General features: G+C 38.1%; 1 protein-coding gene across 1 annotated transcript in view; it reads right to left on the bottom strand.

The window, feature by feature from the left end:
• LOC121958428 (RNA binding protein fox-1 homolog 3-like) overlaps positions 1-23,161 on the bottom strand; it is a 518,131-nt gene extending 494,970 nt beyond the window's left edge. The window contains exon 1 of the mRNA XM_042507330.1: positions 23,111-23,161. Within this exon, the coding sequence (XP_042363264.1) occupies positions 23,111-23,132 (22 nt within the window). The 5' untranslated portion in view covers positions 23,133-23,161. The remainder of the gene's footprint in view (positions 1-23,110) is intronic.
• Between the last annotated feature and the right edge of the window lie 4,553 nt (positions 23,162-27,714).

Below are 27,714 nucleotides of genomic sequence, written 5' to 3'. Positions count from 1 at the left end.
AAGAGAGTGCATCCTCAAGGCGCTGTCGGTCTACCTGAATGAAGAGCCGGAGAAAGTGGTGAAAGAACGCATGGTATGTAATTTAGCTTTTATTCTCCAGTCCTTATATTTACATCTTACAAAAGAAAATGCAATTATAGGTCACACATTATGTTAATTAAATAGCTGTTTTGCATTAGTCATTTGACTCTGATGTTGACAACGGTCAAGCTGAAATGGAGACAGTCTTCGGAGTATTTGTGATTCGCAAAGAAGGTGCAGAGTGTGACGATGATCCAGAGGACGTGGGCATCATTTTGGAGCGGGTAGAAGTCCTCAATGAGCTGGGTAATGTACCAGTAGCAGTTGCAATGCTGTTCGCTTTAGTTTATGCACTCAATCTCAGCTACCCTCCAGAGTGGAAATACACTTTCGAAGCTCTGCAGAAACTCATCATGGGGCTTGATGGACAGAGGCTGTCTAAGAAACTACAGGTGCTGAAAACCCTACTTGCACGTTAATATTTTGTAGGGTAACTGTTAGGGGTTTTCAACGATGAAAGTATCCCAGTTGTTGCAGAAATGTGGAGAAGCCTTTTGTTCCTTGTTAATCTATTTCTGTGTTAACAATGCTTCAAATCGTTGCCTTGTTTGCATTTCAAGGACGTGTGTATGAGTATTTCAGACTATTTTTCCATACAAAAGCAAAGATGACAATAGGTAAATCTGTTTAATCTGATTTTGAATTTAAAATGAGACTGAATTTTTAGAATTGATATTAATGCATTGAAATTGTGTATCTGAATTTTTTTACTCTGAAATTAAAGCTTCATATGTTAATTAGTGAATTTTCACCTTTATTTTTCAATATTTTCATATTCAAAATCAAAATTTCATGTTTAAAAAAAATAAATTGAAATAAATTAAATTTGTCAAAATACAAAGTTTAGAATTCAGTTGATAAATTTTCAAGCTGCCAAATTCATCCAGCAAAATTCAGCATCAAAATAGGCTGTCTGAAATTCATGAAAACAGCTGAGATTCTAGATCAAGTCAAATCAACATCCAGCCTGTTCATTAGGTCTTTATGTAAAACAAACTGAAATTGTGTCAGCATTGCTGGAGATGATAGCTGACTAACAGAAATAACAGCTGGACAGATGAGTTACCAGCTGTTCACTTTATAGAAAACAGTTTTATGTGAAGCCTTAATGAACAGGCTGGATGTTGGTTTGACTTGATCTATAATCCATTACTTTTCCCTGGGATCTCGGCTGTTTCAAATTGAATTTCAGACTGCGTATTTCGGCACTGAATTTTGCCTGTTGAATTTGGCTGCTTGAAAATTTATCAATTCAATTTTAAACTTTATATTTTGACATTGGATTTTTTAAGCAAATTAAATTTATCTTATTAGAATTTTTTAAAACATGAAATTTTGATTCTGAATATGAAAATAGTGAAAAATTGCTATTGAAAATTTGAAGCAGTAAATTCAGGGTAAAAAGCAATTCAGGTACACAATTTCAATGCATTAATATTCAATGGTAACAATTCTACTTCATTTTTAATTCAAAATCAGATGAAACAGATTTACTCCATAAATAGAGGGCTCTGTAGTATACAGATACAATTTGAGAATTTTATTATTCATTTATTTTTATTTCAAATTCATGGATGCACAAGAATGCACTTTTATTTTTATTGTATTTAAATTTTTTGCAGAGCCAGATGTTTTTCTATGTTTGCCTCTTCATGGGCAATAAAGTTCAATCTCAAGAAATCCTGTTTGCTTTTAGGTGTTTTTTTTCCTAACTTAATATCAACTGTCGTAAGCTAGGTTGTTTAAAATAAATATTGATGTCAGAATTGACTTTTATTGAATTATTACTATTGATTTTCATATGACTGAAAGGACTCTCAACTAAAGTATTTGTGATTGTCAAACATACATAAGTCTTGTCTGATCAGCACAATTAATTAGTTGTGTTGTTAATAAATTAGTTGTGTTGTATCATTTTAAAATATAGTTGTACCTACCCCATTAAATTGGGTCACCCACACTTAAATCAAACATGGGTAAATATGTTGAACTAACCTTTAAAAGTTATGTGGGATTTACCCCTTGTAATTAAGTAACAGTAACGCCAACACATTATGTTTATTCGGCATGTTTATATTAATTTCACTCAACAAAACTGCCTCTTGCTAAATGAGCGTATTATAATTGGGTGGAAATACTTTCCATAATTTTTGTATGTTCACCGAACAAATGATTATTATGTTGGATTTACCCTTTGTAATTGAGTAATAGTAACACCAACACCTTATGTTGAACCAGCATATTTACATTTATGTCACTCAATAAAACAATTTCTTGCTAAATTAGCATATTATAATTGGGTGGAAATACTTTCCATAATTTATTTATGTTCACCCAACAAATTATTTTTTTGAGTGTACAGTTCTGTTGAATACGAAGTATGACAACAGTAAGTATAGCACCCAACACTGTTGGCTTGTCTTCCATCATTTAATCTGCAAGTTTGATCCTCTGGTTCTTATGAAAACAGGAAGAAAGGAGCTTCATGGGAGACATAGCAGTGAGAGAGAGAGCTGGCCTTTTCCTGTCATCATTAATTATGACCTGCTCCACTTAGAGGTCAATTACCATAAATCAAAGTTAGAATAATAAGATCATCAAAGCCTTGTTCAGTCATTGGCCTCTCTTGTCCTATGACACAGCTTCATCATGTTTTATATTCACTATATCACATGCCAGAGCAGTGGTGGGGGCAGGGGGAGACCCTACTTTCAGTTCAGTATGTTTTTTTTTCCTCCTCTCTTTTTCATGGGCATCAGCTGGATATGATAGTGCACTAGTCATATCATTATTGGAATTCATATTTGATCAGGTAGTTTTTGATTATCCCCAACTACTAGATGTAAAGCAAATCTGAAACAAAAAGTCCTAAGACATTCATTTGAAAGGAAGAAGTAAAAGTGGTCATGGCTCATGTTGTTTCTAAGCATTTGATTGCTAGCATCTAATAATTCATCACAATGTTACATAGACTGCCTTGTTGTCATTGCTCAATGACTGAGATTTTGGGGAAGAGTCAGGAGCAAGAGGTGGCAATATCAGTCTGTCAGTGGTTTCATCATTGTTGGCCAGACTGAAAGATGTCAGCAGTAACTCGATGGATTGCCAGGGAATCTGGTACACACACATGTATGGTTCACTGAGGATTAATTCTACTGACTTTTAATTTAGCACCATTATCAGAACAAAATGTATATATGTGTGACCAAGTAAGTACAAAACTAATGGCATTCCTCATGAGCAGATGTCCTTTTCTTATGTTAACCCCTTGAAACCTGGATTGACATGTGCTACTTTTATATGCAAGCATTTAAACCTTTGAAATGCGAGTGAATTGGTGTCGTTAATGGCCTGAAAACTAGCCTTTAAAAAAGAGAATTAGAAAACAATCAAATAAGTAGGAAAACTTATCAAGAAAACTATATTAATAATTATTATTATATATACAGTATATTCAATATTATGTTACAAAAATATATATTGTTATTTTATCTTTATGTAGGTTGTATTGTATGTGTATGTTTTATTTTTTTTTAACTCTTTTTTTTCCAGGTCATTTGTTATATTGTTCTTTCTTTCTTTCTTTGTCTTTACTTTTTACTAATTTTTGGGGGTCATTTCTTGTAACTTTGACCATTGCCATCTTTCCATGTTTTTAAAGGAAATGAAGCCAATTTGTTCAGGTTTCAAAGGGTTTAAAACACAACCACATTGCTCAGTACAAGACTGAACAACTTAATAAAGTGAATCACTTTTGCACTGTGTATTACAATTGTATCAAACAGCAAGTGAAGCTGACTCGGCTGCTCCGTAGGGGCTGAGCTACAGCTAATCAGTCCAGATGCTAATACGTGCTAATAAGTTAGCATAACAAGTGGGAAAGGGGCACAGGCTTAATTAGCATACTGAGAGCTAATTAGCAAGCTGCTGATTAAAGGATAGACTAAAGCAGGACTGAAAGTTGTGTGAGGAGTTGTTATTTAGCACACTATCTCAGCACTGGGACACTGTGAGACAATTAACCAGCAGACCTCTGTAAAATCAGTCCACCACTTCTGATGTCACACACACAAATATACACATGCAGCAAAGGTTTAAACTTGAGCCTCAGTGGTGGTGCCTGTGACCTTTGCAGGTATTGTAAACATTTGTGTGTGTGTGTGTGTGTGTGTGTGTGTGTGTATGTGTGTGCAGATATGAAGAGGTTGGGTGGGACACCTGTGGGGCAAATATGGTCTTTAAACTTGTCTGTCTATGCAGTAGAAAGACACAAGTACACTCACAAAAATATGGTGATACATGACCATAGAAAATTGAGAAAAGGCTGTGGTGCATTTATAGCTTACACATTTCATCAAGAGATATTTTCCCTTGCTGACACATGACACCAGGATGTAATGTTGGGTGTTCTACAGCAAAGAAACACCAAATGTGATTGTTCTTCTATATCCAGAAACAAGCTGTTTGTATTTCAGCTAACACAACACAATGCAATGGGACAAACAACATAGCAAGGAGGCAAGCAGAAAGACACATGCTGTACACAGATGTGCACTGACTACACTAACAGTATGCAGGCTCAGCACAGTGTAGCCTAAAGAGCATATACTTCAGAACATATCACTTTGGGGCCAAAATTAAACTTCTCAATGAAAAATGGCAGTTAAAGGGACTGTGTAGTTATGAATCAATGAGTCTTGAAGGGCAGATGGCACAAAACGTCCTATGCAAGGTGTATCTAGACTTACACTTTGACCAGAGATTATTTGATGTAAACAGCTTTAAATGATGTACTTAGTTCGACCTCGGTCTCCAACACTGTGACTTGAAAGCTTCTTGTTCGACTTTTTATCAGTGCAAAAAAATATGCATTTCCTGTTTTTTTCACCAAGACTGCAATCCTTACTTAAGGATTTTTTTTTTTTTTTTTTTTTTACAAATAGTAAAAATAATGCTATGTTCCCTTTTAAGACATTCAAATGTGGATTTGCATGTACTTAAAAATAACTTAAATTAAATGTACTTAAATAAAAGGAAATTTTGGCATCATAATTCATTTACAAATACTACCGATACTGGTCAGCTGTTTATGCAATCACTATGCATATTTATTTAGGAAAATTATGTAGAATGCTAATACTTTGCACTCAGATGTCAAGAGTTGGATTTGAATCAATCAACAACACTACCAAATACCCATATATATTGCTTTTCAACTAAAAAAAAAGTGGTTTAGGGGTTTTGTTACTCCTAAAGTAAAAAAAACAGCCATGTTAGGAGCCCTTTAATGCGCTGTGGTCTTTGCTGGTGGAGATCTTGACTTGAGTCAGATGTAATTTTTGTCCTCATTCACTCAACCTATAGAAAACAGCTTAAGCAATACCCTGTCATAACAGCAAGTGGGATAAATGAGGGATTCATAAGCAGGTGGACGCATGACAGGCATACGAGACACTAAAAAAGAGCAATTCAAAGAGATCATTTTAATCATTTTTGCCCATCACTAATAATGTTTTAATTCATTGATTAAATTCACACTTATTCACACCCACCACTGTCAAATATAGAGACAATGGGAGCCTCTTATTGATCCTTGTGTGCAACCTCAGTCAACCATTTAGAGGCTCACAGAAAAGATCTTAACCTAGCCATCTCTTTGTGATTGCGTTGTGCTTGTTGTCTTGGTTTACGTTCACACACTGTTTAAATACTGTTTAAAGCTTTGCCTCTATGATGTGGAAGACTTGATGTTGGACTGATGGCTTTGTAATTTTGTACATCTCTTATCTGATACTTTCAGGACTCTAAGAGTCACATAAAGCAGAGCTCACTGTTCCCTGCACTGTAGCTTGAGTTGTAAAACAGCCTGTCTCTCTCTCTCTGCCTGCTCTGGCATTTCCTCCCTCTCCTCCCCCTCTCCTCTTACACACTGTTCAAACACTGTTGACTGTATTAGACAATAGACTTTCCATTAAAACCTTTTGCATAACCATGAAAGTGTTGCATGGAAGACTAGACGTTGAGCAAATTTTCAATATGACCTTTTTGGAAGGCTTGTATTCCAATAAATACTAATTTCCTGTTGATCTAATAAGCGCCTGGAGGAATTTGTCTTCATCAATTATTGAGTAAAAACAGGAAAAACTCTATGGTCTGCCATTATAATGGATTTATTATGGATGGGGGAGGAATGGGGTTGAAGGGGTTGGCTATTATTTATTAAGCAGTTCTTTAATTGTTCTGAAACCACCCGCTGATGTGTGCAACACTAAAGGAGTGTTGTATAGCCACCCTACAGTGGCTCATTCTCCCATATGCCTTCACAGAAAGGGACAGAAAAAAATCATCTTGATAGCTATACAGATCAGTAAAAATAAATCCAGTTACACATGAAAAAGATAGTGGATTTGTGGGGTGATTTAGTTAAATTCATATCGATCTTATTAATTATACAGATAGATAATTAATAATTTAATCATAAAGGAAAATAAACATGGGGTAGATACGATTTTAACCATGTTTTTGTTAACAATACAGTGCTTTTGTCAGTTATGATCTACTTTTGTTTATTTCATGTACAGTAACTGTTATTAGGAGCATTCTCCTGCTGGACAGAGTTCAGAGGGCTGCTGGGCGGAGAAACAGCAGATGCGGCCAATGTAACGTTTTAGTAAAGTTAAAAAATGATTCTTTGCAAGGCGTTTCAATTTGAAAATTCACCGGATGCAGTGCTGCTTGACTTCCTACCTGGTATAATTTGCTGTGTGCAGCTTGACGCGGTTGCTGTCTGTGTCCGTCAAAAATAGACTCGCCGCATATTTCACGCAGAGCAAAGCCACATTGCTGAGACGAGCTCGGTGGAATAACAAGCATTGACTAGAACATCCACGATCGGCTCCGGAGGCGGTGCCGCGGCTGTAACGTGCCGCTGACAGACAGGGTGGAATTTGAATTTAGTTTAAGCCTAAATGATGATAGGCAACAAAAGCACATGGCAACACCAGAACAACAACAAATGCACATGCTGGCACAAATGGTTAGGCTTAGGGGAAGGAGTCACATAGTAAGGGTATTAAAAAAAAATCCCGTTCAGACGTTCAGACAGGAATTGAACACCAGACTCCTGCATGAAAGTCCAGGGTCTATTGGACCTGTCCACTTTTGGCATCATGAACTGATGCCAAAAGCTATTTTAGGAGTTTGGAATGAGAACACATTGGACAAATATAGATTGTTGATATATTTAGGGCCCAAGCACCAAAAGCGGTGTAAGGACCGTCTTGGAATGCAAGGAACTCACGCCCAGATGCACAAAAAATCCACTTCGACCTACCCCCCCAAACCCAAAAGGAAGTAAGCCATTTTGAATTTTGAGCTCATTTGTGGGCTCATACGTTTCTGAACTTGTCCTACAGTATAAATCCACTAGACTTCAAATTTGGTGTCTCCAGTTTTAAAACCGTTGGTGATGATTTAATGTTTCGCCATAAAACAGGAAATTGTTGTAACTGCAGGTTACATTGTCGGATCTGCCTGAAACTTCATATGTTTGATAAGGGTCCTGCCCTGAACACATCTGTATGACAATATTCACTATCCATAATAGTGCAACCTAGTGGCCACAGGAAATCAGGTTTTTTTTATATACTTTTACAAACTTGTTTCTCTCTGTTTGATCTTAAGATCTTCCCGCTTGAAAGATATCAAAGCTCTGTGCCAAACTTACTGTTACTTACTGTTTGTCTGTAGAGTTCATTAGAGGACATAGGGCCATCATGCCACCCTCAAGGAGTCTGTTTCTGACAGTTTGGTCACAAACATGCACACCAGCAGGTAATTTTTAAGGGCTCTGGCAGTGCTCCTCCTATCCTTCCTCACACAAAGGAGCATACAGTCCTTCTGCTGGGTTGATGTAATTCTACAGCCCTGTTAAGCTGTTCTCATGTAACAGGCGATCTCCAGGTATCTCCTCCATGTTCTTAAGACTGTGCTGGGAGACACAGCAAGCCTTTCTTATGTCCACACGTATGGATATGCCATCCTGAAGGAGTTGGAATGCCTGTGCATACTTGGGCTGCAGGTACCGCCACATGCTACTAGTAGTGACAAGGACATTTGAAGAACAAAAAACTAGAAAACAATCAGCCAGGAGTGATAAGGTAACTGTCTCTGGCCACCACATGCAAAACCATTTCCTTTGTTGGGCTTGTCTTGTCTTTCATTTGCACCAAAGCAGGCAAAACTGATTCAGAATCATTTGTGCTTCTTGACAGGTTGATATCAGGTTGATTAAGTGTTCACCTAATTTTTTTTGAGCAGTGTATACACTTAATCATAGGAATGATACCCCCACAACATCCCCCCACCCCACCACCACCACCTGACCCCCCATACTGTAGGTAAGTAAAAATATGTCATCTTAATCAACCTAAATAACTAAATCATTGCCAGTGGACATTTGTATCAACAGTGGAAAGAGAGCAGAGCATACAGGCAGGAGTGGAAATAAGATGTGTGCACACATTGCACATGCATTTACACTACTTTTGCACACATACACCCACTGCAGCAGAGTACAGTTGAGGCTACAGTGTAAATGATGAAGCAGCAGAACCACACTGGCGTCGATAAGGATCCGGCCTGACATTTATTAAAGCACTCTTCCCCTCATACTGCAACACTGGGACTTTCACATGGAGCCAGTAGACGAGGCATAATTAAAAAGGTAATGGTGCTGGCAGTGACCTGGCTGGCATGGCTTGAGGGCTGCCCACCGCTATCAGGGCAGTCAGAAATGAGAGGCGATCCATTTTAGCCCATCCTCCCATAGTCCCTCTCTAGCAGCTAAAAACATACATTGCCTAGAACCTCTCACAGCGCCTGACTGAACCCAAGCTGAGCAGAAAGGTGGAAGTCACAGATAGGACCTTATCTCACATTTTAAAAATTTAAGTTTTTCCCCATTTTTACTTCAATCATTAATGAAGATTAAGAGAGTTCTAAAAAAGTTTTATCAACATGTCTGGTGAGGAAACGAAAGGCCTATCCAGGGTAACCTCCTCACACTCACACGGTTTTGAGATTTGGGGATACAGTATGGATGTAATATGGCAACAAAAGGTGCAGTGAGGATGTGACTGTTGGTTTTGTAGCAGTTATTAATAACTACATTAGAATTAGGATTTTGCAATTGTTAAAGTAAAAGGGGCACCATTCTCCATTTAGGAGAAAAATACATTTTAAATTATAACAATTTCAAAACATGTCATTACTTTAATCAATCTCAATCTCAATCATCTCAATCTGTACCGTTAATCCTGTATACACTGATCTTGTTTCTCTCATGAAATAATGTCCACAGACAATGACTTAATTAAATAATTAATTAAAATAATTAAAATCTTAAATCAAATTAAAAAAATGATGAGTATATAAATTAGTTTATATGAGTATATAAATGAAATTAAACAAATGAAGGGGAATACAAGTAATGTATATTCAGGTGATGTAAATAATTAATTATGGATGATAATGGATAGAAATATGTGACCGTCTTAGGTGTGGATGCGCGCTGAATGCTAAATTAGAATATAGGAATTTGGCATTAAAGCTTCGCTATTCAACATCAACTCTGATCACTAAAAGATGTTATTTTGCCTACTTTTGCAGACTTGATTAGACTTCTCCAGGGAGGTCCAGGTCATTGCTTCACTCCAGTGGAGAGCTGCTGCTCGTCTTCCAGACGAGGTGACCCGCTGAAAGGCACCGGCAGCCGGGCAGGTGGAGTCAGTGTGTAGCGGTCATTAACTGGCCTCGGTGTCCGCCTCAGCAAACTAGTAAAGTCTTTAAACAAAGTCTTAAAGGGCAGGCAAAGGATGCTGATAGTTTGTGCAGCAGGTGTTGCTTCTAGATCCATGGCAGGGTTGACGGCGAATTGTGGAGTGTCCTTTTCAATTAAAACTCGCAGAAATAATCAAAAGTAGTCCCGTTGTTCTGACAAAGTCACTTTAAATTATTATTTTGAGTTTACTTGAAAAGAAATGCGAGAATGCGTATAAAGAAAAACTCAAAAAAGTTAAAGTTCAGCAAAGTTCTGATGAGCAGTTGCGGCTCCTCTTATAAAACTGAAGAAAAAAAAAAGGTGTGAGCGAGGATACGCGAGAAGCGCCATGGTGAAAGGGAAAGTAGAAAGAAGCCCCGAGTTTAGAGCTCACTAAGTTTTAATCTGTGAATTTTGGGGTGCGAATGGGAGGCAGGGTAGCGAACCTTTGCGCCGAGCAACCGCACATCTGGCATTTAGTTTGAGAGGACCTAACGTGATTTAGGAGACATTTTTTTCTCATAGCTACTTTATGATGAATTACTCAATTTGACCAGTTACATATGAAGTCACGTATCTCATCACCACTATCGTCCCATTGCAGTAATTACAAACACATGCTAGGAGACCTAAAGTCAACTATGAATGTAACACACAACTTTGAAGATCCTTGGTTTGATCTTATTAAGTAATCACACGTAATGTAAAGTAGTTGACTATAAAGAACTTGGTAATTACTTAGATATAAGATTACCATTTAGAATTACACAGTGAATGCAAAAGAGATAGAACTATAAAGTTGATTACGAAATTACGCATAACTAAGGACACTAGATGGCAGTATGGAATAAAATATGATTTCACCTAACTCCCTCAAATTAAATAATAAAGACATGGGTGGGAGTTGGTTCTACTTACTCGTTAAAACACAGAGATGAACTTTGACTTACTAGGAGAAAGACTAGGGAACTAGGTTTTTCTTAATTCACAATTTTGGTCCAAGTGGTCATGTTAAATGCTGGTCTTAACAAAAGAATGTAGAAAGAGTTAAGAATATGTCCTGCCTTTGTCATCTGAATCTTTTGTCATCAGACAGCAAAGACAGAGAGGCATTCAAGCAATAGAGAGAGGGTTATTACAGACAGAGGATTAAATTTCAGAATGAGAATCATCATTTAATCTTGTTGGCCCTTCTCAAATTCTTAGAAATATGTATCCAGTCCTCTACACCAAACTTCAGTCCTTTTGTCAAAGAAGGGTGATGAACAACTGTTCTTGCATGTCTGAGTGACCCCAAGAGGTCAATTGGATGTCTTAATACCCTGTTGGGAACTACATGAGAACAACCATCTCTCGTGGCTTAAAAGCACAACCTATTTGCAGATGTCCACTGGGGAGTCTCAACAAAGTTAATTTAGGACCCTCTGTTAACTTATCTGGGTTCATAAAACAATTTCTCTTGACGTGTCCCCCACTTGTATAGGGAATGTTAAGCTCTGGAGTTTACCAAAGGGAAAATGAAAAGACCATGCCAAGGCAGTCCACTACAATTTATACTTCTATAACATCAGACCCTAGCCCATGTCCACCGGATATTGAGACAGATGCATTCAGCAATGCAGCGCCCCATGACCAGGCCAAGATAAGGGACCTGTGACAGTGACAGAGTATCAGAAAGAATATAACCCAATCACTGAAATAAATGTTGGCTTGGTATGTTTCTGCAAAGCACAGAGGTGTTATGTTTGTTCATTTTTATGTAGCGGATACATAGAAACTTCATGTTTTTCTTTACATTTTAACACGGTTAACATGTGGTTAGGTTAAGGCACAAAAAACACTTGGTTATGGTTAGGAAAAAATCAGGTTTTGGTTTAAAATACCCTGTTTTGGTGGCACAATCTTGGCAGGAAACACAGCAGTGTCTCAGTAAAAAATAACAGGTACTACATGGTACCATGTAGTGGAAAAGTACCATAATATCATGAACTGATGGCCCAGATTGGCTACATCAACCCTTTGAAACCTGGAGCAGCATCACTTTTCTTATGCTGCTTTCAGATACCCTTCACATGTATTTAAACCTTTGAACCCTGAGCAAATTGATGTGATTTCTTTCAAAAACTTGGGAAAAAGGCAACGAGACACTCTGTAAGAAATTAAATTAAAGAAATAGAAATAAAAGTAGATTTAGAAAACTTTTTTTAAAATAACAGGCTTGGGAAAAATGTCTAAGGAAAAAAGAAAGAAACTGGTAAATACTTCATATTTCCTTATTTGTTTGTTTTTTCACTTTCACTTTCTTCTTCTCTTTTTTTAAGTATGTTTTATTTTTTTTAATTTTTTTTAACTAATTTAAAGGCACTTTTCTTGTACTTTTTTAAAAATTTCCTACTAATGTTTGTGTCATTTATTCCTTTGTTTCTCATTGCCTTCCTGCCTTGTTTTTAAAAGAAACCAAGCCAATATTGTCAGGTTTTAAAGGGATTAAAGCTGTTCCATTTTTCACTGATGATGCTGATGTAGGGGTGTACAGCTCAGGGAGACAGTTCTAGCACTTTTGGTGCCTTAGGTGAGCCTCCCCTGCTGACCCCCCACCTCATAAAATTGCATGAAAAAAGAATTAAAAATAAAATAAATAAATAAAAAGGTCGTTTTGGTTACTCTACACATACTGTATGATTGTCTTCTGATATGATCTACTGTTATTATTCTGTAATGACATAATTGCTTTCTTTCCATTCCCTTATGATTTGTTTAAATCCAGGCACACGTTTTACCTAGTTAGGGTTAGGCAAATATCTTGGTTTCGGTGAAAAGAAACAAAAATGAAAAAAAAAAAAAACAACAACAACAACTACAACAAGCTAGCTAATATCAGCATCATGACAGCTGCATGGGGGTGTGTTTTTGTATCATGTGTTTAAATGTTATTAAGGCTTAAAGTAATGCATAATTAAGGTGGCAGCAGCTTTGAATGACAGGTGGATATTGTCAGTTGACAAGTCGTTACCATGGTGACAACATTGGTTAGGTAACATCACCATGGCCCAACCCCAGACTCACAGAGAGTGATGGTGTAACTTATTGTTGGCTTTACTATTGTAATGTGTTTTCAGTTCATGAAAATGAATTGTACTATATTGGCCACCATAAAAAAAAGTTGTTTGGTTTGCGCCGAGTATTGTGGGTAAGAATAGCCAGGAAAGCATGCTGGAACATACTGCAACATCCAACCGGATGTAGTTGAACATCCTGGTATTTTTGGCATACTGCATTTGACATACTATAGAAGAAGGTAGAAGGTAGATTTATGAGTATTTTTCTAAACAAAGTTTAAAAAGCGAAATTACATTTGTATGATCTTGCTACCTCTTTGGAGTGTGAGTTCACCAGCTACTATGAAGATTTCATCCGGTTGCTCGGGCGTGTTGCTGCTGATGGCATCATTCAATTAGTGCAGTGCATTTTTTGAATTTGCAATTTGAGTCTTGTGTCTTTATGGCTCCTAACAAGGTCCACCTTCGAAGATTTACACAGAGCAGTCCCTGATCTCCCACCGTCAAGTGAGCCCCAATCGCACCCCATCCACTCCACTCTCCCACGACCGGACACCAGCCAGAGGAAGGCCTGGTAGAGGAACAGCTCCTGGTCTAAGTCAGGCCAGCCTCTTCCTAATGCATGCCCTCTCCCTCTCTCCGTGCAGTGCCCCTGGTTACGTCCTTCCCCTCCAGCCTGACCGGCTGCCTGGCGCACGCCACTGGCGGGGTTTCTTCCAGGGCTCTGCTGCACCCAGTCCAAACCCCACACAACCCCTCCCAAGCTGACAAGCGCCTCCCCATCGCAGAAAAGTTATGCCCCAGCAGAAGGGGCCATGGTGCTGAAAAAACAGAAAAATAAAGCAAAAAATAGCAAGGATTCGAGGAGCTACAGGCTGCTGCATCTACATGCGCCGCCATCCAAGATGGCGTCAACCAAAATGCCAAACTTGTGTTTTTAAAATGAAAGTGCACAAAACAACAAATGATGACAGTAGCTAGGTCGATTATTTTCAACAGTCTCTGCTATGTACCAGTGTCACAGGACTTCCTTTGCTCATGTAAAAAAGGGTTATAATTCACATTGTCACTGTATTAGATGTAATATGGTTAGCAGCAGAGGATGTGAAATGGTGAGATTGTATATTTTATATTACAAGTGTAAAATTCCCCTGGACACGAAGGACAAAAATGGAGGTTACCATGCTGATATAATTTGATGTGATATGAAAACATACTCTATCTACACAAAACATTAAGTGAGCAGCTCATGGCCATCCTAAATCAAGAGCTATTGCAGGATGTCTCATTAATAACAGCCCCTGTTAGATTTCAGCCAATCAGAGAAGACCCTAATTGATATCATGGATTTAATCTAAAATGCCATGACACAACCATGGCTCCACCAAGACACACTCCATTTATCACATAGAAGATGCTATTTTCATTAAAGTCATATTATCACATACAGTCATACACAGAGACATCAATGAATAAGTATGCATACACACACACACACACACGCACACACACACACACACACACACAGACACACACATACACACACACACACCCTAAATTGAAAGCAATAGATCTGTTTAAAGTGGAAGTGGAAGTTATGTGTCACTTATTGGTATCAGAGAGGGAGGAAAAAGCAATATGGGCACCTAAATAACACGCAGGGCAAATTTTCTCTCACTTTTTTACACAAACAAACACACGCACACAAACACACACACACATTCGCACACATCTTCCCACAAGACAACAGTAGCATTCACACCAAATCAGGGCTAAGTGGACGTGACATATGGGGAGATGAAGAGCACACTTTTATATTTGTATAACAGCCTTCCTGCCTTTGTCTGTTTTTCTGTGATATGAGTTGTGCAATGATACCATATAGGCAAAATTTCTTCTGTAGAAAAACGACACACACAATACTGCATAAATGTGTGTATGTGTGTGTGTGTGTGTGTGTGTGTGTGTGTGTGTGTGTGTGCGTGGGCATGTAATCCATTCATAGTTCTCTCTACATGAAGTCTAAGGCAACAAATGTGAGTCGATTCATTAATAACGGGCAACTCTGCATCTGCAGCCAAATCCCATATGGGTCTTCATATGTAAAGTGCTTTCCACTGAGCAGAAATTATTCCCGTCTGCCCTCCTCATACATGCAAACACACACACATACACACTCACATACTGTATGTAGACAGCCACATACACATATCTAGATGGTCATGAGGGATGAGGGAGGGAGAGACACAGAGAAAAGCTGACTTAAACATTTTTCTCCATTTCACAAAAGTAGCTGTGCTGTTGACAACATGATGAATGAGAGAATAAAGAAAGAGAGAGACAGAGAGAGAGAGAGAGAGAGAGAGAGAGAGACATAGAAGGGAATGAGACAGAGAGGGAGCTGGGGAAGAACAGGTTTTAGAAGGAGTGGAGGTGGAAGTTTCCTACCTGAAGATCTAAAAGCATCTGTTGAACATCATTGTAGCATTGTTTTAAGATATTTCAAAAGCTTATAGTTTTACTCCTGTGATGGATTCTAAATTAGAGGACAGAAAGCACAGTGTCTGTGTGTTATGTTGTAATGGCAGTGCCTGCAAACATGCCCTTTCACTCATTTAATGGTTAGATGGTCAGCACATTTGTAGGTGTGTGTGCATGCACACACACTTTCATATATTTATGACCCCATCCTGCTGCTGGTCATTAAACAGGTAACAAGCAGCCTCAGCACAATGGACTGAAAAGCTGCATTTTTGGCATACATGTTGGAGAGTGTGAGTGTGTGTAAGTGCATAATCATGTGAGTATCCCATGCTTGAATTACAACATGCTGTCAAATGGCTAATGACTTTTTTTTTTTTTTGTATGGGTTAATTCTTTCAAAAATACAATCAGATTTGATTAATAAAAATATCTGCTTAATGGTGTATTACAATATAAAAATAACCAGCTAAAAACAACAACAATTAACATTAGTGGTTTTGATAGTTTGATAAAGTGGGACTTTGATTTAAAAAACAAAAAACAAAACAACAAACAACAACAAAACTGTGACTGTGTAAGTGAACAATTGTAATGCTGTCATATGCAAATTACATTCCAGTGATAACATCCCAAAAACTCTGCCATTAACCAGCCCTTTTGTAATTCCCAGGTTGTCAAATACAAATGCTTTGTCACATCCCTCAGCATGTGCTATTGACACCAAGGGCACCAAAAGGCCCAAAGGCACCCAGCCAGTTCTCATTCCAAACACTAGAGCTGCTTTGACAGTGCTTTTGGTGTGAGTCCATGACACAGTGTTAATTTTATTCCCAGAGAGGGAGTTTAAAACCAATAGGAACATTTCCCAAACTATGACAATAATACCTGTTAAAAAACAAAAAACAAACAAACAAACATCTTTATTAAAAATATTCAGTCATACTACGAGTACAGGCACACACACACACACAAAAAAATGACTAAAAATGTGCTATAAATTGATAGTACGCATATAGTGACTGATATATGAGAGCAGAAACAAATGCTCTCCTCTTTTGTTCTCTTTTTCCGACTCTGTAGATTACTGACCAACAAGGACAGAATCAAAAGCCGGAGGCAGAAATCACTCCCAGCCAGATGGAATTTCATGCCGCCGACGTCTGGACAGGAAGGCAGTCTGCAGTCATTTCCCTAAACAGCACCAGACATCCACTGACAAGGATTCACTGCTTTGACATGTTTCAGTGCAGCATTTTTCAACAATTTTGCAACTGTGACATAGTTCAAAGTGCAAGAGAGCGGTGGGATGACATAGAGAAAAAGAGAAAGAAAAGAAAGTTAAATATCTGGTACCACCTGCTGGTCAGAGTCAGAGGATGAAACACCAACACCTCTATGCACTCTTATCTACTCTTTTTCCTTTGACATGTGTAAACTCAGGAGAGCCAAATAAAGGACTGAACTGAGGTAAACTGTTCGCAAAGATATGATCCACAGCGTTGAAAAACAGCTCTGAGCTTGTCTGAGTGTGCTATTGGAGATGTAAAGGGTTCTCCAGCCTATTATAACCAGTAAAACAACATGAATATTCAATGTGAAATGCCCATCTTCTCCAGATGGCCCAGAGGACTCTCTTGCTTATTGTGATCCATGGTAGCTGACAATCGGCCCATTGCAGAGGGCCATAACCTGGTGCCTGTGTGCTGATGACAGTGTGAGGCAGCAGCCTCAAACGGAGCAGTAATTGAACATTACTCCTGCGGAGAGAGGCTAAAAGCATCTCTGCCACTCTTTGTGCTGACATCCCTCTTTTACTGTCGTCACACTCATCTCCATTTCCCTTCGCTCCGGCCAGCGCTCCTTTAATTGTAATGGCCTTTCTGGGAGTGTTACAAGCAGCTCAGAGACACTGGACATCACTTTAACAAATACAAAGAGAACCTTCACCATTTACACTCCTGAGCTATCTCTGTCTGTGTGTTTGTGTCTTTACAATAAGAGCTGATTAATCCACACTGATCACAGTGTGCGTCTATTGAGCCTGTTCAACCTTTTTTGATGATGAGTTTAAGCGCATACACCCCACCTGGGACTGAACTGAGATATCTGCAGTGTATGGTCACGCTTATGTGTGTGTGTGTGTGTGTGTGTGTGTGTGTGTGTGTGTGTGTGTGTGTGTGTGTTGGTAAAATCATCATCGCAGAGATCTTTCCTCTTTAGCCCCAGATGCTAGTGTTTATCTGTGTTAATAATGTAAGGGTGGTTTTAACAGCTCGCTTTGTGCTATCACCATTAAGGCCAATCTTTAATTTTTAATGAGGAGGAAACAAACTCTTTCAGCTTCACTAACATTAACAAATGACTATGGGGTTGAATTCCACCAATCAGCACGGATCAATCGGCCCTGAGCAATCAGTGTCACAGGTACAGTTTGGATTGGTTTGTATGTCCAGTGATCAGTCAATACTGATCCCGCTGAATGTCTCTCCGTTTGGATCAAGCCACACGTATTTTACAAGCATATACTGTACAACTGTCCCATGTGTCTCTGACGGTCGGCACTGGGTGCAAGAGGAGTGGAGTTGTTTAGAAAACTCACCACAGATGAAGGCTTCAGACAGTGAGTGTACAGTTAATCATTCCAGGAGGATAAGAAAAAAAATTACCCTCTTCTAGTAACCTTTGGACTTTTACATGGTAAGGTGTAGAAAAAAACATCACATTTAGACAGGAGGTGAACAGAGGACTCCAAAATAAATCTCTATTGTTTTCTGGGCCCATCCACCCATTCTCACACTCCTTATATAATGTTGTTGGTGCTATCTGGCCATCCAACGGCATATATTAACACCATGAAAGGATCTGTCTGGCTGGATTCTTACCTGATGCCGTCCAGCAGCATTTCATGGACACACGAAAGATGCCTTTTGACGCTGTAAACTTACACCAAAAGCACTGTCACCACAGCACTGTATTTTACGAGTTGGGAATGAGGCTGGAATGTTACACTGCACTTGACTGGAAACACCTCTGTCACAGCATGCATGTATATCACAGTACTCCAAAATGCCACACATGTCAAGATTTGATGGGAGGTAAAAGGAAAAAACATATAATGTTTACATCAAAACACATGCATTTTTGTCTAAGCCCATAAATCTGCAGCAACTGGACCCCTCAGAATATACCTATGGCCCCAAGTTCACGTCATTATCTCCGCCAAGGTTTGTCAGCAGGATTACCAAAAAACTATTGGCCTGATTTTCATGGTGATTTTCATGGTGAGATCCAAAACACAGGCCAGATACACACATTTTTTTCACTTTTATTAACAATGTGAGATAGAGCATTTGACCTTGTCAGAATAAATGGCATATATATTGAGCAGTTGTGACTCAGGAGGTAGTGTGGGTTGTCTACTAATGTCAAAGTGCAGGATACTGAACCCTGATGGCTGTTCCATTGGTTGGAGTGCTTCCTTCATCCCAGTCTCATATCAAGATGTGTGTTACCTAAGCATGGCAAAGACTGCCACTGCATTTTTTTACCATAGTTTTTTTTTTTTTTACTATTTTAATAGTTTCACTATTAAAATACATTTGACAATATTTCCATGAGAAATGTATATTTTATTTTCATAATCTATGTTCAGTGAATATATGCAATCTTAAATTTGTAAATTACTACAAAGATTATTTCGAGACAGAGAATTGTTGGATTGCAGTGTTTTCTATTGTTTTCAATGGTGGTTGCAACAGTATTTTAGGATTATGGGTAATGTAGCCTTCTGCTATCCACACTGGATATTATTGCTCTCAATCATTTAAACTGACAGACTTAACCAATCGTATTGTTATGTTATGAAGGACACTTGTTTTTTTGTGTTGAGAAATGTGGTGACAAAACCCAAAGACAATGATTCAAAAGCCTGTATGTTAAACATGGGGTTAGCATAGCAACTATCATAGCAATGACAGAGAACATTACATTCCAACAATTTCTGAAAAAGGGTTGCATTGCTCTGGAAGCTGGTCATTCCAACTTGGAAGAAAAAGGGTGTGAGGGTGCAGCCTTTAATCCTGGGTGGGAGGAAGGCAATGAGCAACAAAAGAAGAAATGACTCAAAAATGAGCAAATAATTAATAAAAGGACATGAAAGTTACCATGAAAGAAACGGTGCTTAAAAATGAAAATAATTCTGTAATATAATTTTAGATATGTAATTATGATCATTAACCTTAAATGTAGTTTTTACCTATTTTTTTTTCTTTTTCCTAGATATGTTCCTTTAGCTTTTTTTAAAAACATTTTTTTCTAAATCTATTAATTTCTTTCAATTCCTGGAACATTTTTCACCAAGTTGCTAATTCTCTTTTTTCTCATGTTTTTGAAGGAAATCAAACCAATTTGCTCAGGGTTTAAAGGTTTAGTCAAGAAAAGTGATGCTGATCCAGGGTTCAAAGGGAGTAGATTCCAAACTATTTTTTAGATTTTTTGTTTGTTTGTTTTGTCATGCCCTCAAGACTGACTAAGGTGTAAGAAAAAAGAGGGTAAAAACAGTAATTGGTAGAACTGACTCTTTTTTTTTTTTAATCAAAACTCAAATAGCTTAAAAACAACAAAAACTGATTTGGGTTCTCCTGATACCAGGATTCAATTACAGGCCAATATCAACCCCATACATCGGTGCACATGAAACACAATTTTTGCCACAACGGCTCTTGTACTATATTACCACCACACATCTCATCATGGAGCTTCAATGAGCTGCAGCTCTCTCCAACAATAATCCTCTCATTGAGCTATGCACCAATTTCCAAATAGCTGCCATGTCAGTGTGATTGGGCTGCAGACCCCTGATTGGGCCTCAAGGCCTGTTGACGAACACTGATAGAAGCTAAACCAGGCCGTGCTGTAACTGATATTATGAAGAGGGTGGAGGAACTGTGTGTGTGTGCATGTGTAATCCATCTTATTATATGTATTATAAATTCCTGTCACTCTTTCCTGGCACACATTGATTAAACAGATTTCTGCTGAAAACTATATCATAAGTGTGCTGTATGGTGCTTTCTCTAAAATGTTGAAAACATTGGGTCTCATGCCAGAAACCATATACAAACAAATTACCCCTCATTTTTGTTAGAGAAAAATGCATGAGTGGTTGAGAGCACTCTTACCAAGATACAGGGAAAACATCTCATTTTCACAGACCCACAAATTGTTGTCAAGCACAAGAAAAAAATAAATTTAACATTTGAGTAACATATGACTATACTTGGTCCATTGATCCCTATCACTGTAATTAAAGTTTGTGTGTCCCTCTGCCGACCAGAGCTGGAATGTAACTAAATACATTTACTCAAGTACTGTACTAAAGTACAAATATGAGGTACTTTTACTGCTTGAGTATTTTTAATCTCATTTCACTCTCCAATTCTACTCCACTACACTGCAGAGGGAAATATTGTACTTTTTACTCTACTACTATTATTCGATACTTCAATAGTTTCTTTACAAATTAAGATTTTTGCACACACATCATATGAAAATATACAAGTGCAGCTGATAACATTAGTTAACTGATAATAATAAAAAAAAAGAAAAATAATAGGCAACTATTTCTATAATAATATAAGTCATTTTTCATGCAAACAGCGTAATGGTTCCAGCTTCTCACATGAGAAATCATTTATTCAGTTTATTTAAAATTTTCTGAATGAGTACTTTTACTTTTAATACATTAAATTTCCCTGATTGTACTTTTGCAGTATTTTTTAATGCATAGCTTTTACTACTATTTATTTAATATTTAGTATTTAGTATATATAATATTTTTACAATGTAGTATAACAACTTTTACTTAAGTTACAGACCTGAATACTTCATTCACCACTGCTGTCGGCACAAATGTTTGTCATCGTTGGGTTTTTGATTTTCCTGTAGCAACACCAGTACTGACATACTGGAGAAATCACATTTACTTTGTGTACGTTTATTTCACAGTACATCAGTTTTACTACTGCAGAATAAAAATTTCAGTGTCTTTGCACAAAGCACAAAACCTTCCCTTATATAGTGTTTAGGTGGTGTTACCTGTGCCAACAGGTGACTTATGGGATTCAGCGTTGAGCACAGCTGGTCAAAGCAGATTTGGATGGTTAAGAATGTTTGGTGCATCTGGAGCTGATTTATCAATTTTTTTTCTCTCACCAGAAAATGTTGTTGCATGAGGCCCCCTATCTCCTCTAATAATAATTTAATATATGCATGTATGTGGTATCCAAGCACATCTACAATTCAACTTCCTAATTCTCACCCCATTTGTGGTATGTTTTTGGTGAACCAAAAAGTGTGCATCTCAAATTGTATTGAGTGGCGTGGTGCAGAGGCTGCAGAGGAACCACATGAACTTTGTACATATCTGTGCACATATCTAAGCTGGTTGGAATTGATCTTTCCTCCTGCTATTAGATTGGTATTGATGTGCCGGTAGGACAGATGGCCACACCTATAGCCAGGGTCACGCTTCAGAACCTCAAATTTAATCGAAATAATAATACATTTTTTATGATCAAGCTGCACAGAGGTTTGGAAGCGAGCGCTGAGTTGCAGGGAGTGTGCAGGGTAACATTAGGACTGAGCGTTTACAGCCAGCATTTATGAGTCTGTACTAAAACACACCATGCACACAGTGGAAACTGGGAAACATAACGGCAAAACACTTTGTGTTTAAGATCCAAAAGCTACTGCGCAAGTTCAAGGCTCAGCCTGAGCCAAACACTTAACATTTTAACGGGAGACATTTGAGTATTCAATCTCTGCTTTCAAAATGTCTCTGCAAGATTTACAACTGCTACTACATCTTCACTGCTACATCTTCTTCATTTACAAAATAATTTTCTCATCCTCCCTCTCTTCCAACAACAGTGTATCCATTCTTCTAATCTACGATAAAAACACAGTGAGAGGGAGCATGTACTGGCCCACATTTCAGATAAAAAAGCCAATATGACTAGCTGTAAATGATATTTCATCCAAGCTAGTGCTGAATAATAGATACCAGGGTCTTAACTGTGGGTGTTTTCACCCCAATAGGCCTGGCAGGGCTGAAGGAGCCTTTTCTTCTTTTTTATTTCATTATTAAAAAGGAAGGGAGAGGGGGGAAGAGGGCTGGAAGAGCAGAGAAAACAAGAGAAAGAAGAAAGGTGGATGGATAGCTAGCGAGATAGAGAGAAAGAGGGAGAAAGTGTACAGCAGCGTGGCAGAGGCAGGCAGAATTAAAGAGGCTTTTTTGTGGCGTTTAATATCCATTCATTGGCTGGACTGCTGACACAGTGAGAGCACTGCGCTCAGGATTTATAGCCACTTCTAATGGGCATGCCCAGAACCAAAGCACTGCAGTCAGCACATTCTCCCTCTGTGCGCTCACACTCACAAAGACAGCCCACTGACACACACACACACACACACACACACACATACGCGCATCTGGGTAGCTGTGCTGTAGATGTCTGAGCACATGTACCAGTAAACCCATTGGATGTGGGAATGTACAGATGTGGTCCTGTCGTTTGGTAGTATGCATCAAAGCAGGGGTGCACAGACAGACACATGTTTATACACACACACACACACACACACACACACACACACACACACTCACCTGCCCAACTAGGGGTCTCCATGTACAGCCAACTGGTTGGAGAGAGGGGACGTTTGTGCTGCCCTGTTAGACAAGCAGAGCACAAAGAGGAAAAGGTTAGCCATCAAACACACACTTCACAATATTCATCACAAACAGGGAGAGAGAGAGAGAGAGAGAGGAGAGAGAGAGAGAGAGAGAGAGACCAGATTCATGTTGAACATTTGATATTTTGACACACCACTGATTCATGTGTATGCCATCAGATCACAGTTCAATATGTTTGTAATTTGTATCTGCAGTAGGACATTTTCTGTGGTTTTCAATGTTAGCACATTTAAAATTAACCCTTTAAAATCTTAACAAATTGGCTTGATTTCTTTCTAAAACGCAAGAGAGAGGGTGACAGGTAACTTAACAACAAATGGCCTGAAAACTAGTAAGAAATTACTAAAAAATATATGGACTGGAAAATATGAAAAAAATGACAATAAGAATATGCTAATAAAAAAAAAATAGTATGATGATTATTATGAATGATTTTTCCCACTTTTTTTCTGTAAAATAATTTCAATCTAAAATTAATACATTTCTCCTCATTTTTTTGATCTCTCTCTCTCTCTATCTATATATATATATAATATATATATAACTTTATCATGAAGAGAATTCCATCCAGAACTGCCTGGATAGCCAACACATTCTCATTCCAATTCAACACACATTGCTGCTTTGTCATAGACTTCTGTGTCTGCTGCACATGGTTATGTTTAGATAGCAAACATACATGGCATCAAAGTTCCACATTAGAGTACTGGGTTTGTTGGACTCATCCACTACCCCTCCCGCCCACCCACTCTATGGGTGCTCTCGCACTCCTTATATGACGTTGTTAATAGCAGCGTTTCAACCTGATGCTGGTTTCATGCACATGGGACACCACCTTAAGCCAAAAGCACTGTCAAAATGGCACTGTTTTACGAGTTTGAAATGAAAATGGGCTGGTTGTTAAACAGATTAATGTTAAATAGGTTTGTAAGTCCAACTCATTTTCATCATAACAGAAAATAGAAAAGAGCAAGGCCTCTGTTAGAGCAGCAGCTTACAGTCGAGAACATTGCAAAAGAAAATATTAAATAATTATTTTTTAAAGGTTTTTTTTTAAATATCTGGGTTCTTATTTTTGAGATGGAATGGATTGGGAGTACAAAAAGAGCCGCTCATTATTTTGATGATCCATCTACAGTCACAGTGGCAAGAGTTAATAATTCAGAGATAAGAGTGTGTTAGTAAAGGGACATAATATTTCATCCAGCCCATCAGTGACCACAGCGACAGCTCCAGTCCACTGACAGAGACTGACACTCATGTAATGCGAAATCACATTAACATCTGGTGCTGCTGCTGCTGCACTGTCATCAGATATATCTACAAACACACACACACACACACACACAGATTTGTGTCCCCAAGACACAGTTGAAGACAATGAAGGACAGAAAGATGGAAAAATGAAAAATGGTTTATTTTCCAAAGTGCTCATGTAGCCAAACAGCATCTCTGACAGCAGCGCTTGTTGGTGTTAGTTGGACAACCAACCAGGAGCAGGAGGCAGATAACAGTGGAGCAAGGCCTATTCTGATTAAAAATGCATGCCACAAGCACAGCATGGTGACAACTGTGTGTATGTGAGCGTCCTTTAAATGGCTGGCATTAATCTGATATATAGCTCCAACCCTTCCACTGTGTGTGTGTGTGTGTGTGTGTGTGTGTGTGTGTGTCAAGTCAAGTTAATTTTATTTATAAAGCCCATTTTCACAAAACACGGTTTGCCTCACAGGACTTTACAGTGTACGACATCCCTCTGCCCTTAGACCCTCACATCGTCTGAGGAAAAACTCTCAAAAAGAACCTCTGTAACAGGGAAAAAAAAGGAAGAAATAATGACGGATAATGAGGGATCCATCTTCAAGGATGGACAGACGTGCAATAGATGTCATAAATAACAACTGAATTACAATTATGACAAAAAGGTAAGAGAAGGCGAGAGGAGGAGAGATGCACAGCAATAATGAAAACAAATTCATGTCATATTACAATAACAATAGTTGTAAAATTACTAAATGCACTGTATGATAATATTGTGGATTCTGATAAAAGTCCCATGCGTCTATTGATAGTGGAGACGTGGCTCATAATAATGGCAGTAGAAGGTTGTGTCAAGCATGGCCGAAGCAGGAAAAAAGTTGAGTAGTTGAGGAGAAATAATAATCTCACCTGCATTGCATCAGGTGAGAACATGGCAGGACGGCCACTTCTGAATGACACATGCCAAAATGTAAACCTTGCTCTCCACTACAGTCCTCAGTCGCTGATGGGCTGTTAGTTACTATCCAAAAGTCTCAGGACCCACTGAATAATGAACTGGACCAGGTGTAGAATCTGCAGTTGAGGTGCAGTTGCTGTTGTGTTTCTTCTGCACACAGACACTTTTGTTCAGCAGGGGGCTGTTCTGGATACATGCACACACACAATAATGTTTCTGCTGAAAATCCAATCAAAATGGCAAACTAAAAAAAAAAACAAAAAAAAAACAAAAACATCTTAAACACACAGACTTAACACACATGGGCTGTTTGTGTTTTGTTTAACATGTTTTCAATTATGCCTCCTGTCTCAGATACTGTTTATGTCCTTCCTTTCTGTCCTCAATTGGTTGTCAGTGCTTTTTCTGCACCAAGCATTTGTATCTCCATACTTCTGAAAGTCAGTTGTGAGTCAGTTGCTGCTCTGTGCAGACAAGAGGACACCAAGGGCTTTATTTGTGTGAACCCAGCAGCAACAGTTTCAACATGCAGCCTTTACATACTGTACACTGTGTCCCTTTTTCTAGAGTAGAGTCTATTTTTAAATTGATTTCAACATAGGAAGACTTAATAAGAAATGGTGAGAATATTGGCAAAAAATCAATAAAAAGTGACTCAAAATTTCTCAAAAAGGCAAGAAATTAGTAAAAATTTACATGAAAATACGCAACCCCCAGCTAAATAAATACATAAATATAAAAAACTTCAAGAAAAAACTAAAATGTTACAAGAAAATTACTTGAAAAAAAATGTAAGAAATTATTTTCTGGAAATATGCAAAAACATAGAAATAGACATAATTTTTTTTTTTTTGTTGAAGTTTTTCACTTTAACGTATTTAATTAAAAGGGAGTAAAAAAATATAATACACATACAGATATTTCTGCAACCTACTTTTACATAATTATTTAAATATATTTATATAGTTGTATGGGTATTTTCAATAGTTTTGATTATATCTAGATATATTTATATAATATTTTTGAGATCATTTTTTGTCACCTATTACAGACTTTTTGGGGAGGGGAATTTGTGGGGCGTTTCTTGAAAAGTTACTCTTTCTTTTTCAATACTTGGAGAGAATTCAAAGCAGTTTTCTCAGGTGTTGGAGATTTAAATGCTTGTGAAAAGTCCCTGAATGCAGCACAAGGAAACCTGAGCAAGGTTTTAAAGGGTTAAAGTAATTTAGAAAGCTAAAATTATATTTCCACTGGGCTGCACCCATTTAGGGTAGATCTTTTTTGCTTGTATCTGCTCGTTTCACTTTTCTGATGTAATTTAAAATTAATATTTAGATTAGATAAAAAATGCCCCAAACTCTCATATTTTCTTGAAAGCTGTATTATTCTGTTGTTGTTGTTGTTGTTTTTTAAACCAAATCAAGCAATAATTTGATTTGTGAGTGAAATGTAACAGCAGCTGGATGTAGTGATCTAACACGAGTTACCACAGTCTCTGCACTCTGTAAAAACCTTATCTGTCATCAGTGTAATTACAAGCACCTCCTTGCCTGTTGTTGCTGCTGCTGCTGCTGCCTCCAATGAATTGCAGGAGGATAAATAGCCGCTTCAGGATTGTAGGTTGGGGGAATTAAATGTAGTTATATTCTGTTCTCAATATGTGTGTCTGTACACAAATTGACAGATAGCTAACAAGCTTCAGGAGAAAGTCAGAGGCTGGAGTAAAGTTGAATGCTCTTTACTGTCGTCCTTTTTCTCATGAAAGCAGTGCTTTCCCGGATACAGCAACAAATGGAAAAGAAACGAGCTGGAGCTGCAAGGCTACCACATGTCACACATCAACTGAAGGATTTCCTGATTAGATTGACTGAACTATCACCTGACTAAGTCACATGACTAAAACAACCAATAGAAACAACAGCAGCAAATAAAGAAAGACAAGGATGAATTACCCACAAAAGCCACAAGAGGGCAGAGTTCTTACAGAAAATAACAAATATTTGACGTGGCCGAAGGAGGCTATGTCAGATAATAATGAATGGAGGGATGTCATGTCATGACCCACTGATGTCCACAGCATCGCCACTTTGTCTGAACAACTGCTACTTTTGACACAGTGTGTGATTGGCTCAAGGAAAGGGATTACTTTTTTTTTTCATTGTGTGTCAATTCATTTCTGGTGTGTGTGTGTTTGTCAGGACTGAGCACCTCGACTAGGGGACCCTAGCAAGTGAATGGGCCTGATTCCATTAAGCAGCCAGTAATTTGTCCCACGCCTAATCAAATCAACTTTAATACC

This window comes from Plectropomus leopardus, chromosome 19 (genome assembly GCF_008729295.1).
Source record: "Plectropomus leopardus isolate mb chromosome 19, YSFRI_Pleo_2.0, whole genome shotgun sequence".
Classification (NCBI taxonomy): Eukaryota; Metazoa; Chordata; class Actinopteri; order Perciformes; family Serranidae; genus Plectropomus; species Plectropomus leopardus.
Note: the sequence above shows the minus strand (reverse complement) of the source record. Positions and strands in the feature narration are given on the sequence as shown.